A 15,079-nucleotide genomic window follows, 5' to 3' on the forward strand; every position below is an offset into this window, starting at 1 on the left:
GGCTGCATTGGGTCTTCATTGCTGCGCACAGGCCTTTCTCTAGTTGCGGCAAGTGGGGGCTACTCTTCAGTGCAGTGCGAGGGCTTCTCATTGCAGTGGCTTCTCTTGTGGAGCATGGGCTCTAGGCACACAGGCTTCAGTAGTTGTGGTGTGTGGGCTCAGTAGTTGTGGCTTGCAGGCTCTAGAGCACAGGCTCAGTAGTTGTGCATGGACTTAGTTGCTCCACAGCATGTGGGATCTTCCCAGACCAGGGCTCAAACCCGTGTCCCCTGCATTGGCAGGTGGATTCTTAACCACTGTGCCACCAGGGAAGCCCTGCCTTCTTTTAGGTTGAGTATTTTTTATGATTACATTTTATATCCTGTTTTTTTTTTTGGCCTAGTAGCTATAACTCATTATTTTGTAATCTTAGTGGTTATTTTTGAGTTTATATTGTAGATTTTAAAGTTATTATAGTCTACCCTAAAATTATATTACATCTTTCTTCCATTTTCCTTTGCTCAGCCTTCATGCTGTTATTGCCATCCACTTTAAAATTCCAAATATGGTATGAAATCCACACTAGATTGTTAGTATTTTTGTTTTAACAGTCAATTATTTTTAAAGAGATTTAAATAATTTAAAAATTGGCTCTCTGTACTCAAGTGGTTACTATTTCCAGTATCCTTCATTTCTTTGTATAGACACAAATTTTCATCTTATGTCATTTTTTTTTCTGCTTGAAGAATGTTCTTTAAGATTTCTTGCACTGCATATCTGATGAATTTTTTCAGCACTTGTGCCTGAAAAAAATCTTTATTTTCCCTTCAGTTTTGAAAAATATTTTTGCTGAATATAGAATTCTGTGTTGACAGGTTTTTGTTTTCAGTATTTTAAAGATGCTACTCCTCTGTTTTCTTGCTTTTTTGTTATCAGTGAGAAATCTTCTATCACCCTTATTTTATTCCTCTGTATTAGGCATATCTTTTTTTCTCTGGGTGCTTTTAATGTTTTTTCTGTCACTGGTTTTGACCAATTTGGTTAAGCTATGCCTTGGTGGATTTTCCTTCATGTTTCTTGTGCTTGGAATTTTTTGAGTTTCTTGGATCTGTAGGTTTATAATTTTCATAAAACTTTTGACCATTATTTCTTCAGATTCCCCCCCCCCCCCCGCACTCTATCTCCCATTCTTTAGGGACTCCACTTACACGTTCATTAGGTTGTTTGAAGCTGTCCCACAGTTCTTTCATGCTCTGTTCTTTTTTTCTTGTTTTCTTTCCATATTTCATTTTGGATACTTTCTCCTGCTGTATCTTTAAGTTCACTAATCTTTTCTTCCACAATGTCTAATCTGCTGTTAATCCCATCCAGTAAATTTTCATCTCAGCCATTGTGGTTTTCATGTTTAAAAGTTTAATTTGTATCTTTTTATATCTTTCATGTCTCTATATAATGTGTTTAATAAACATAACATGTTTAATAAACATGAGATGTTTAATGTAACATCTTCACTCCAGCTTCATAGAACTGTATTCTACAGAACATAGTTATGATAACTTTTAATGCCTTTGTCTGCTATTTCTAGTATCTGTGTCAGTTCTGGGTCAGCTTTGATAGATTGAATTTCCTCCTCATTATGGATATATTTTCCCTCTTCTTTGAATGGATGGTAATTTTTTGTTCAGTGCCAGACATTGTGAATGTTACTTTGGGTGCAGAATATTTTTGTATTCCTATAAATATACTTGAGTTTTGTTCTGAGATGCAGTTGAGTTACTTGGACATAGTTCCTTTGAGATTTTTTTTTTTTTTTTTTTTTTTTTAATTTGTTAGGTTGGACCAAAGCAGTGGTTAGTCTAGGGATAATTGTACTCCACTCCTGAAGCCAGACGCTTCTCAGTACTCTACCCAGTGCCCCACAAATTATGACATTTTTCACTGTTGTGTGGTGGGAATGGGTACTATTCATGGCCCTGGGTGAGCTCTGGCTGTTGTCCACTCTAATGCTGCTTGTTGAGTCTTTCCCTGGCTTTGGGTAATTTCCTCACATGCGCACTCTGACTAGTACTCTACTGAATTCCTGAGGGGAACGCTCTGCAGATCTCTGACATTTTCTCCATTCTTGTACTCTTCTCTGATACCTCTGATTGCTTTGCTCAGACTTTTGGTTCCATATCCTCAGCTCAGGGAGTCCACCAGGCTCCGGCTGAGTTCCCTTTCCCTGTACCATAGCAGAGCAGAAATAACAGGTAAGAGTGACATCTGGTTTGAGGCCAGGTTTTGGAGACTTAGGGGTATGCATGGAAGCATCAGGATTCAATCCTGTAAGATACTGCAGAAGCCATATTTCAGGAAAATGCAGATGACCTGAGCCAGTCCTTGCTGAATATGTTAAGGAATAAGTGGCGAGTAAGGGATGTTTAATTTTCTGCTTCTGGCCTTGCTGCCAACCCACAAATCATTGAGGATATCACCCTTCATGGCTCAGTGTCCTCATCAGTAAATGATGGTTCTTGATACTGATCAATTACTGACCCTATCAGTGGCCAGAGATGGCTTCTCCAGAAGGGCCCTGGGGTAACCAAGTGACAGCATGGCACAAGACTCAAGCCCCCTTGCTGCCAGCTGATTTTTCTACAGAGGAGAAGGAACAGGGAGCGAGACCTCTACTCTCAGATGACTGCCAAAATCTGAGTGAAGAAGAGTTTCAACTGATACGTAGTCAGTCTAGGGCTTTGCTTCCCAAAGTGGTGTCCCCAGAGTAGCAGCACTAGTCTCGCTCGGGAGCTTCTTAGAAATGCAGACTACCAAGCAATTTGCCTAGATCTACCATCAGATTCTGCACTGTGAGAAGAACCTCAGTTGTTTCATGTGCTCATCAGAGTTTGAAGCACACTGGTAGCTGTAGTCAGCAATTATATATTATACACTTAAAAACTTGTTAAGAGAGTAGATCTCACGTTAAGTATCCTTTCCGCAATAAAGTAAAATTTTGAAGAGCATTGTTGTAAATGTAAATGGTTATACATGCCCTCTAGTGGCTGCCTAGCAACTAGCAGGGAGTTTTAAAATGTTTTCTCGTTTTAGGACCTTTGCACAGAACTGCCGAAACATTGAACATTTAAACCTCAATGGGTGCACAAAAATCACTGACAGGTAAGTAGTGGAAATTACTTTGGTGACTGGTTGGCCGTGGGGAGAGTGAGGGGAGAGAAAGGTGGTTGAAAATACCTTTAGTGCGTCTGATTTTTTTCAGCACGTGTTACAGCCTTAGCAGATTCTGTTCCAAGCTGAAACATCTGGATCTGACTTCCTGTGTGTCCATTACAAACAGCTCCTTAAAGGGGATCAGGTAAGAGTACCTGTTGTTAGTGGTCATGAGAAATACCCAAAGCTCTGAGCATTTTGGTGTGTCTGAAACCTTTCTCACGGTCCCATTGGAGCAGGAAGTGGGCGACTCGGGTCACAGAGGTCTCTCTCCCCTGAACTGCTTGTGGGCTACTAAGCTCAGAGTTGGTCCTAAACTCTCTGTGGGATGGACTGCACACGTGTGGTTTTGTTTCCTGTTCTCCAGTGAGGGCTGTCGGCACCTGGAGTACCTGAACCTGTCGTGGTGTGATCAGATCACGAAGGATGGCATTGAGGCCCTGGTGCGGGGTTGTCGCGGCCTGAGAGCCCTGCTGCTGAGGGGCTGCACGCAGGTACCGGGAGTCCTCACGGCCTGGCTTGTCCAACGTGTATCTAATGTTAGGTGTGCGCACGTGATTATGGAACCTGTGCCCCACTGTCCCCTCACCTGGTTCCATCTCTCTTTTGTTTTCTCCATTCACTCAGCTAGAAGATGAAGCTCTGAAACACATTCAGAATTACTGCCATGAGCTTGTGAGCCTCAACCTGCAGTCCTGCTCAGTAAGTAACGTGCCTTTTCCGTGAGCTCCCTCCTTTTCCTGTTCCCTCCTTCAGGAACCTGCTGGGGCCCTGCTGGGAAGCAGCCCAGGCAGGTGGGAGGATTGCCACACCCTTATTTCACATCCTGTGTCCTTATGTGATCTCCCGGTTTCCCACAAGATGGAAGAACAGCAATCTAAACAAAAAGGCCAATACAAAGCCATGGGCATTTCCCCTAAAAATAGCATAGATCAGGGTCTTGGTTTATTTTAAGACATCAGGAATGCTGTGAACCAGTCACTAACCTAAACAATTCCTGGTAAGGTCTCAGTGTCTTGTCTTTACTTATAAACTGGGGGTGATGACACCTCTGACGGTGTCTCAGTGGATAAAATGAAATAACAGATAGGAAAGTGCTTTGAAATATAAAGGACATATTCAAGAGCAAGGTGTGATTTTCATCAGTGTATTATTAGCCTATGAAGGATGATTTTTCTTCACTGCCATTGTGAATATTGATAATTGAAGAGGGTGCTTGCTATGGCCAACTGGGTTTCTCAAGGAGAATGTCAATTTTGAGAAAAGTAAGAGAAATCCCTTGTATTTGGCATTTAGTAAATGAATCATAAACCTAAGTTCCCTGATGGTGGGAGATAAAGCAGAAACTATCTTCTGGGCAAATATTGACCTTATGGGGCTGCACTGTTCAAAAATAGGACCTTTAATTGCATGTAGGGTAGCACTGGCAGGTGGCTTGAAGTATGATATAAATGTATCTGTTTATTTCTGCATAAATTAGCATATTTAAATAAAGATACTAATTTGAATCTTCATGGCTAAATTCATAGAACTCTAAGCCATTTATTAATAATTTAGTGATTTACTTAATTTTGCTATTTTCTAAAACATTTCAGGCAATATAAAAATACACATATATGATTTATATAGTAGATATCTAAAGCATTAATATGTAGAAATTCAACCAAAAATTAATGTCACTTAACCAAGTCTCATGAGCTCTTTATTAAATCTGATTTTTAACACAAGTTTATGAATATTTCCTGAAAAAAAAAATCGAATGATTCTGGGTAGGAAAATGGAATTTAAAAGTTTTACTCTCCATTAGTAATGCTTGAATATTTTAAAGCTGTTCAGAAATAACATAAATATCTGTCTTCCCTGTACTTCACCTTATTTTGATTAAATTATCAGGATAAAATGCTAGTAACTGGCAACCTAAACTAGTTGACTAACAGGAGACTCCATTTGTCTGCGGCTCCCATTTCACTGTTGCCCGTGCCTTCTGATTTTCCTTTCTGCTTTGGTTCTCCCCAGCGCATTACGGATGAAGGCGTGGTGCAGATTTGCAGGGGCTGCCACCGGCTGCAGGCCCTCTGCCTGTCTGGTTGCGGCAACCTCACGGATGCCTCCCTCACAGCCCTAGCCTTGAACTGCCCAAGACTTCAGTGAGTGTGCCACGTTTTCAGCTTTGCAACTCAGAGCTTGTGGCTGACTGGGAGGGCTTCCTGCAGGAGGAGAAAAGCCTGGCAGTGGGTTGAATAGGTGGTGGCGGAGGCAGTGGTTGTGTTGTTGGCTTTTGTCAGATGTATAGGGGTGGGACACTGTAATCTGGTTCATTTAAGGATGTGTGGAGAGTCCCACACTGTCCACCACCAGGGAATCTGAGCCTTAGTTTCCTAATGGACTTCACTCACGTGCCCACCTGATTTGCCTTGCCCTGATACTACTTTTTTTATAAACATCTTTATTGGAGTATAATTGCTTTACAATGGTGTGTTTGTTTCTGCTTTATAACAAAGTGAATCTGCTATACATATACATATATCCCCATATCTCCTCCCTCTTGCGTCTCCCTCTCACCCTCCCTATCCCACCTCTAGGTGGTCACAAAGCACCGAGCTAATCTCCCTGTACTGTGCAGCTGCTTCTCACTAGCTATCTCTTTTACATTTGGTAGTGTATATATGTCCATGCCACTCTCTCACTTCGTCCCAGCTTACCCTTCGCCCTCCCTGTGTCCTCAAGTCCATCCTCTACATCTGCGTCTTTATTCCTGTCCTGCCCCTAGGTTCTTCAGAACCTTTTTTTTTTTTTTTAGATTCCATATATATGTGTTAGCATACGATATTTGTTTTTCTCTTTTTGACTTACTTCACTCTGTATGACAGTCTCTAAATCCATCCACCTCACTACAAATAACTCAGTTTTGTTTCTTTTTATGGCTGAGTAATATTCCATTGTATATATGTGCCACATCTTCTTTATCCATTCATCTGTCGATGGACACTTAGGTTGCTTCTATGTCCTGGCTATTGTAAATAGAGCTGCAGTGAACATGGTGGTACATGACTCTTTTTGAATTACGGTTTTCTCAGGGTATATGCCCAGTAGTGGGATTGCTGGGTCGTATGGTAGTTCTATTTTTAGTGGGTTTTTGTTTTGTTTTTTGTTTTAATTTTTGGCTGCGTTGGGTCTTTGTTGCTGTGTGTGGGCTTTCTCTAGCTGTGGTGAGTGGGGGCTACTCTTTGTTGCGGTGCACGGGCTTCTCATTGCTGTGGCTTCTTATGTTGCAGAGCATGGGCTCTAGGTGCACAGTCTTCAGTAGTTGTGGCTTGCAGGTTCTAGAGCACAGGCTCAGTAGTTGTGGTGCATGTACTTAGTTGCTCCGCGGCATGTGGGATCCTCCCGGACCAGGGCTCAAACCCAGGTCCCCTGCATTGGCAGGCTGATTCTTAACCACTGCGCCACCAGGGAAGCCCTATTTTTAGTTTTTTAAGGAACCTCCATATCGTTCTCCATACTGGCTGTATCAATTTACATTCCCACCAACAGTTCAAGAGGGTTCCCTTCTCTCCACACCCTCTCCAGCATTTATTGTTTGTAGATTTTTGATGATGGCCGTTCTGACTGTTGTGAGGTGATACTTCATTGTAGTTCTGATTTGCAGTTCTCTAATGATTAGTGGTGTTGACCATCCTTTCATGTGTTTGTTGGCAATCTGTATATCTTCTTTGGAGAAATATCTATTTAGGTCTTCTGCCCGTTTTTGGATTGGGTGGTTTGTTTTTTTGATATTGAGCTGCATGAGCTGCTTGTAACTTTTGAAGATTAATCCTTTGTCAGTTGCTTCATTTGCAAATATTTTCTCCCATTCTTAGGGTTGTCTTTTCATCTTGTTTATGGTTTCCTTTGCTGTGCAAAAGCTTTTAAGTTTCATTTGGTCCCATTTGTTTATTTTTTATAAATTTATTTTATTTATTATTTTTGGCTGTGTTGGGTCTTCATTGCTGCATGCGGGCTTTCTCTAGTTGCGGTGAGCAGGGGCTACTCTTCATTGTGGTGCGTGGGCTTCTCATTGCAGTGGCTTCTTTTGTTGCAGAGCATAGGCTCTAGGCACGTGGGCTTCAGTAGTTGTGGCTCGCGGGCCCTAGAGCGCAGGCTCAGTAGTTGTGGCGCATGGGCTTTGTTGCTCCGCGGCATGTGGGATCTCCCTGGACCAGAGCTCGAACCCGTGTCCCCTGCATTGGCAGGCGGATTCTTAACCACTGTGCCAGCAGGGAAGCCCCTGTTTGTTTATTTTTGTTTTTATTTCCATTTCTCTAGGAGGTGGGTCAAAAGGATCTTGCTGTGATTTATGTCATAGAGTGTTCTGCTTATGTTTTCCTCTAAGAGTTCTATAGTGTCTGGCCTTACATTTAGGTCTTTAATCCATTTTGAGTTTATTTTTGTGTATGGTGTTAGGGAGTGTTCTGATTTCATTCTTTTACATGTAGCTGTCCAGTTTTCCCAGCACCACTTATTGAAGAGGCTGTCTTTTCTCCATTGTATATTCTTGCCTCCTTTATATAAAAATCAGGTGACCATATGTGTGTGGGTTTATCTCTGGGCTTTCTATCCTGTTCCATTGATCTATATTTCTGTTTTTGTGCCAGTACCATACTATCTTTTTTTTTTTTTAATAAATTTTTACTTATTTATTTATTTATTTTTGGCTGTGTTGGATCTTCGTTTCTGTGCAAGGGCTTTCTGCAGTTGCAGCGAGCGGGGCCCACTCTTCATCGCGGTGCATGGGTCTCTCACTGTTGTGGCCTCTCCCGTTGCGGAGCACAGGCTCCAGACGCGCAGGCTCAGTAGTTGTGGCTCACGGGCCTAGCTGGTCCGCGGCATGTGGGATCTTCCTGGACCAGGGCACAAACCCGTGTCCCCTGCATTGGCAGGCGGATTCCTAACCACTGCACCACCAGGGAAGCCCAGTACCGTACTATCTTGATTACTGTAGCTTTGTAGTATAGTCTGAAGTCAGGGAGCCTGATTCCTCCAGCTCCATTTTTCTTTCTCAAGATTGCTTTGGCTATTCGTTGCCCTGATATTACTTTGACATGTGAGCAGACTGATAGCCTCACTTCCAAATGGCACCAGGTTCTCCTCTAAACCAGCTGCTAAATGGACAGAAGGAGGAAAAATCACAGCCACCTTATTTATCATTTTTCCCTAGCAAGAAGAAAAGTTTTGTTTTAACAAATAATGATTTATTTTCTGATTCTCCATGTAATACTGTGAATATTAAAACTTTAATAATGGCACCAAAATGCTAATTATGCTTAACATCAGTTGAATTCATATATGTTCCAGGCTCTTTGTTAGCACTTTCACAAGCATTGTCTCACTTAGTCCTCACCGCATTGCTAGGAGGTAGGTACTGTATTCTCACTTGTTTTGCAGAGGAGAAACTGAGACTCAATGAAAAGCACATAATTTATCCTGGGTCACATGATAAGTAAGAAGTAAAACTAGAATTTGAACTTGTAGAGTTTGATTTTAGAACCAGCAACCTTAACCCCTACAGAAGAGGCAGAAAAAAGATACTTGTTTTGTTACTCTTTACTTATCAGTGAAACTGATCCATTTTTCATGCTTACACCAGTTACATATCTTTTTTTTTTTTTTTTTGGCTGCGCCACATGGCATGCAGGATCTTAGGTCCCTGGCAGGGGATTGAACCCATAACCCCTGCAGTGGAAGCGCGGAGTCCTAACCACTGGACTGCCAAAGAAGTACCCCCCACCCCACCCTTTTTTTTTTTTTTTTTTTTTTTTTGGTTATATACCTTCTAAGGGTTGTCTTATTTTGCCTTTTCCCCATTTTTCTTACTGTTGAATTAGGGAAGATTCTAGAGAATTTTGATATTTCTGCATGGTAGAAGGAATCTAGGTGGTCAAAACTGGTCAGAAAGGAGGTCAAAATTATTGCTATAAGGGAGTAATTTAACTTAAAAATGTTATTTAAGCATCTATCCCTGTTAAGCATGGATGTTTTCATTGGCTGTAAATTTTTAAAATTTCCTTTAGGGTGACTGGGAATTTCAATAAATGCAGTATATCAAGATGGTTATGTTGAGTGAAAGTACATTTTAATTGTTTAGAAGTCAACGCATCTTAGAATAATATCTAAAAACAACAGCAACCATGTGCTGGTATTGTGGGAAGATTCCTGGATTTACTGAGCAAGTTTGGGATGGGACTTTGGGCAGGTCGCATTCCTCCCTGAGCCTCATTTTTGTGTCACAGAGTGGAATAAACTCACGAGCATTGTAAAGTACGCTTTTCTGTTGTTAACCAGTTGCCACTTTGTCTTCTGTGCACTCCTTATCCCAGGATCTTGGAGGCTGCCCGATGTTCCCATTTGACTGATGCAGGCTTTACACTTTTAGCTCGGGTAAGACAGAGGTTTTACAAAATCAAACCAAACTCTAATTCACCTCCCTCAGTCAAAGTGAATTGGAGTGGTCTTGGAGTGTGCAAAAAACTACCTTCAGAAATGACAGGCACCGAGTAGAATGGAGTCCTTGGGGGGTATGTTCTGCATTTTCCCCAGCAGGCCAGAAGGCTAGGCAGGTCCTGTACCAGGCGTGGACCTCACTCTCACTTGGTCAGGTGGGACCCCAATGAGAGGAGCCTCCTCCCTGGCCGGAGATGCCCTTCCTCACACAGACCCCGACTCAGCCTCTCAGGGGCATCCCTCAGCTGGGCTAGGCTCTGCCTCTGCCCCCTCTCTCCACACTGCCCTGCCAGTGCCAGCCACTGTGGGGCCCCTGTGGCCTGCTGCCCAGAACCCATGTCCTCCTGGGGATGCTGATACACTCTTCCTCCTACCCCAGCCCTCCACCATCCCCACCGTGGCTGGGCACCCACCCCCACGACCTCCCAGAGCCCATTCCATGGCTGAAATCTCTGTGCTGATACCTGTGAGCCACTGGGAAGGTGCAGACAACTGCCTTTCCAGGATGAGAGAAGGAAATGCAGCCCTAATGCCCATATCGAAAGTGAATATGATTCAAAGGGCACCTGCTCAAAAGTGCTGGCTCACTGGGTCACTTGCGGGACAGGGTGTCTTATGGACTCTTATGGACTTTTTCAGAATTGTCATGACCTGGAGAAGATGGATCTCGAAGAATGCATCTTGGTGAGTGGACTCCTGACAGCTCTGCAGGGCGCCCCTCAGCCACTGACAGGCGTAACCAGAGATGCCAACTGGCCATTGTCTGGACCCTCCTTGCCCCAGCATAGGTGTCAGGGCTTGGGAACCTGTGAGGGCCACGGGAGGGGGATGCATAAACTTTGGGCTGTTCTCAGTCATCAGAGTTACAGCCAAGTTCAGGATAGCACCATCTTTTGCCAAACATTAAAAAAAAAAAAAAAAAGGACTCATTTTCATAAAACTTAAGGGAGAAATAAGCTTGCATGTCTAGTGATGAGGTGACTCTACAGAGAAGAATCTTGGGGGACCCTCTGTGTCCACTCCCTCTTTGTCCCTTGTCCCCCTTGGGGCACCAGAGGAAAGACCAAAGAACACCTTCACATCTCTGGGAATGAGCAGAATTGAGGTTGTTGGTGAAGAGAGGAGCTCCCAGCCCGAGTGTGCTTGAGATGAGTTTTTAATTCTCTTTTGCACCTTTTGATTCTTGTATTCAGGAGAAGCAGGATTAGGTATTAAGTTCTGGTGTACAAGCCACACTGACACCGTGTGTTTCTCTCCAGATAACCGACAGCACACTCATCCAGCTCTCCATTCACTGTCCTAAACTGCAAGCCCTGGTGAGTCTGAGCTTTTTGTGACGTTACTTACCTCTTAGGGATGAAAGAACCCCCGTACTACGGCAAGAACCTTCCTTTTCATAGGGTGTTATCATTCTTGGTTTCAAAGGTCTGTGTGTTGGGCTCACTTGGGAGGCAGGGTATCTAAATGTCACTGCTTTCATTTTAGGGTGTGACCCTAATATAGGGACCAGCGTCCTTACTCAAATTCATGTTCATCATGTTGGGTACAGTGAAAGTTAGCATGGTTAAAATGAGGCCATCCTTATATTACATTTCATATCTGCTCAACTATCTATCGGGGGGGGATTAGAATATACTGAAAGATCCAGAATGAGCAGTGAAAAGTGTCATTGACACTCTTAGCCATGCAGACATCGCATGCACGTTTCCCATCTGGCTGCTGGACGTGAAGCAGGGGTGGAGTCCCCATTCGGCTGCCTGCTCCCACCAGATACACTGACTCACTGAATCCCAGCACAGCTCTGTGATGCGGGCACCATGGACATCCCTATTTTATCAGTGAGGAAGCTGAGGCTCAGAGCGGTTAAGAAGCTTGCCCAAATTTACACAACTGCCCAAAGGCCCCAGATCTCGTGGCTTCCGTGGGGTCTGGTCTTTCCACTGCCCTGAAATACACGACAGATTTTTCTTAAGCCAGCTCTCTCTATCCCCTTTGAACTTACTCTGTCAGCAAGGGCTAGGATTTTATAACATCATTAAAGCTCCATTTGGCCTTGAGTTACTCTCCCCACCAGTTTTCCTTATTTCCACATTCCTTCTGGATGCTTCTCCCTCAGGCACAAGTGTGCTGGGCTTTGGACAGCTCTGGGACTTTTGAGTTTGGTGTCAGATTTCAGAGATAGTCAGAAACCTACCTGTTTCCAGATTCTCTGCTGAAACCGTTTCCCTCTACACACCTGCAGATAATTCTGTCATTCTAATGTCTTTACTCCCAAATTAGTTCTGATCTGGTTTTATAATTGATAGAACCAGTTGTCGGATGTGCTTTCTCCACCCCTTGTCCCCCTGTCCCTGAGATGGCCTGCTTCTCAGAGGTGTGGGGAAGGTTAGGAGCCCCGTGCTTTGTTTCATATTTTAACCTCCCTCCTCCCTGTTGCCCAAGGGCTCTCTCCCCGACTCGGAGATACCCTGGACTTGGACTCCCACCCCTTCGGCAGTGTCGTCTCTTGTGTGCACGGGACAAGGCCATCCACCAGCTCCCTAACTCCTGCTTCCTCAGGAGTGCAGGCCCACCTCAGCGACGGGTCAGGAAATGTCTTCCAAATAGTGTTCTCCCCAGCGGGGATTCTGGTGACTGAAATCTTCTCCATCTTCCCCGATATTCATACAAGCGAATTCCAGAAAGGGGACTTAGAGTAAAAGATAAACTATAATAAAAACCAGAAGTCCAAGATAAGAGCCTCAAATGAAAAAAAAAAGAAAAATACCTGGAGGATTATTAGCAGAAAAGCAGGGAAACAGTTGCAGTTGAAATCTAAACTTAGCTTTGGAGATGCCTAGTAGCCCGCACAGAAAAGGGAAATGCTGTGGATTAAATCTGATTATATTCATCAAATTCACTCTACAAACACCTCTTGAGGACCACTACACGCCGGGCACTGTTCTAGGCACTGGAGAGCGAAAAGATCATTCATCAGAAGAGACAGACTTTATCGTCACTCAGAAATTGCACAGCAGTGTGTGTCTGGATCCTTGTTAACGGATACTGCAGGGGCTCTCCCTGGTACGGACATGGTAGCAGCACCTCTGTCAGCCCCCAGGTAGAGCCAAGGGTGAGTGGAAGCGCAAGGTTGTTGGGCGTGCGTTTCTGCCGCTGCAGGTCTCAGAGCACAGACGTGCAGTCTTGGTGCGGGGCAGCCCGGGTGCGCCTGGGACACGCGCATAGGAGCAGCTGGTCCCCACCTCCCTGGGGGAGGGCCAGACAGTGCTCTCCATGCTGGAGCCGGGGGTCCACCCCAGGGAGTCCTCCCCCAGCCTGGGGAGCTCAGAGGAGCCAATGCTGTTGGGGCAAAGCTCCATAGATTCAGAATTTTGAAATCTGGTTTTTAGCTTTTACTAAAGACCTGCAAGCAGGAAGAAATGAGGGAAGTGACCACTAGCCCCGAGCCAGGTAACTATCACACCTCATTTGCTAAACTTCAGTTCCCAGGTTCTTCTTTACATGTGAAGGCGGCAAGTGTGCACATACCCCACCCCTTCCAGGAACTGCTCTGTGATCCTCAAGGGAGGAAGGGCCTTGTACTCTCACAAAAACCAAATCTAGAAGGCTGTTTTGAAAGGGAAACTGATCATATTTCTTTGAAAATAAGTCGAATATACAATTGCAAACAAGGGGAACTCCAGATTCAAAAGAACACAGAGGAGTTCATGAAGTTTGCTCAAAGGAGGTTAAGGATCCTCTTTGTTACTTCAGTTTTTAGTTTGTAGGATGTCATCAGCAGGTTCTATTGATAATTGGGGGGCTGGTTTCCTCTTCAGTACCAGAGCCAGTTTTTTTGACTTTTAAAATCATATTGGGCTTCCCTGGTGGCACAGTGGTTGAGGGTGTTCCTGCCAATGCAGGGGACACGGGTTCGTGCCCTGGTCTGGGAGGATCCCACATGCCGCGGAGCAACTGGGCCCGTGAGCCACAGCTACTGAGCCTGCGCGTCTGGAGCTTGTGCTCTGCAACAAGAGAGGCTGCGGCAGTGAGAGGCCCGTGCACCGCGATGAAGAGTGGCCCCCGCTCGCCGCAACTAGAGAAAGCCCTCGTACAGAAACGGAGACCCAACACAGCCAAAAATTAATTAATTAATTAATTAAAAAAAAATCATATTAATGCAGCTCATTGGTCCTAGAAGCTATCTAAGCATTTTAGCTATTATTTTAAAGAATAAAGAATTACAGCCAATAAAGACTATATTAACTTTCTTGATGCCACAGAGTTTTATCTCTCACCCTGATTTATCACAGCCTTTACCAGTGAGATTTATACCTTCATATGTTTTCTTGTTACTAATTAGTGCCCTTTTCAGCTTAACAAAGTCCCTTTAACATTTCTTGTAAGGCAGGTTTAGTGATGATGAACTAGTTTAGCTTTAGCTTGTCTGGAAAACTTCCCTCTCCTTCCATTCTTTTTTTGTGGCCACGCTGTGCGGCTTGCGGTATCTTAGCTCCCCAACAAGGGATTGAACCTGGGCCCCAGCAGTGAAAGTGCTGAGTCCTAACCACTGGACCGCCAGGGAATTCCCATCTCTCCTTAAGTTCTGAATAACTTTGTTGGGCTTAGTATTCTTGGTTGGAATTTTTTTTCATTTCTGTCAGCACTTTGAATATATTGTGCCCCTCCATTCTGGCCTGCAGTTTCTACTGAAAACCCTGCTGACAGTCTTCCGGGGATTCCCGTGTGTATAACAAGCTGTTTTTCTCTTGCTGCTCTTAAGAGTCTTTAACTTTTGACATTTTAATTGTAATGTGTTTTGGTGTGGGTCTCGTCTTATTTGGAATTCTCTGGGCTTCCTGAATCTGGATGTCTGTTTCCTCCCCCAGGCTAGAGACGTTTTCAGCCATTATTTTCTGTTAGCTTTTCTGCCTGTTTCTCTCTCTTCTCCTTCTGTTACCCTTATAATGAGAACGTTAGTCCACTTGATATTGTCCCTTAAGTCTGTTAGGGTATCTTTACTTTTTTCCCTTCTTTTTCTCTTTGCTGCTCTGATTGGGTGATTTTCACTGCCATGTCTTCAAGTCACTGATCCTTTTATCTGCTTCATCTAGTCTGTTCTTGAAACCTTCTACTTTATTTTTCAGTTCAGTTGTATTCTTCAGCTCCGTGACTTCTGTTTGGTACTTTTCCCAGATAAGGGCGTAAACTCCGGTCTGGGGGGATACTGACCAGGGAGAGTGCAGAGATGGCATGTACCTGCACCTACCTTTGCTGAGAGCACATCTGTAGGCCTCTAGGTGTGTACCAGACCTGAAGCCCGCCCTGTAAGCTCCAGGACAAGCAAATAGGCCTCTTTCCCAGAAAGGCTGGGGGTGTGTTTCAGCCTGCTGTCTGTAAAGTGCCCTGGGGGTGGTAGCCTGCCAAGAACTCT

At 44.1% G+C, this 15,079-nt stretch overlaps 1 protein-coding gene across 1 annotated transcript in view; it reads left to right on the top strand.

The window, feature by feature from the left end:
• FBXL2 (F-box and leucine rich repeat protein 2) overlaps positions 1–15,079 on the top strand; it is a 114,512-nt gene that overhangs the window by 94,021 nt on the left and 5,412 nt on the right. The window contains 8 exon segments of the mRNA XM_082411866.1: positions 3,067–3,135; positions 3,236–3,331; positions 3,554–3,680; positions 3,814–3,888; positions 5,203–5,333; positions 9,543–9,603; positions 10,306–10,350; positions 10,926–10,982. Coding sequence (XP_082267992.1) covers positions 3,067–3,135; positions 3,236–3,331; positions 3,554–3,680; positions 3,814–3,888; positions 5,203–5,333; positions 9,543–9,603; positions 10,306–10,350; positions 10,926–10,982 — 661 coding nt within the window.

This window comes from Balaenoptera physalus (assembly GCF_965194825.1).
Source record: "Balaenoptera physalus genome assembly, chromosome: 11".
Classification (NCBI taxonomy): domain Eukaryota; kingdom Metazoa; phylum Chordata; class Mammalia; order Artiodactyla; family Balaenopteridae; genus Balaenoptera; species Balaenoptera physalus.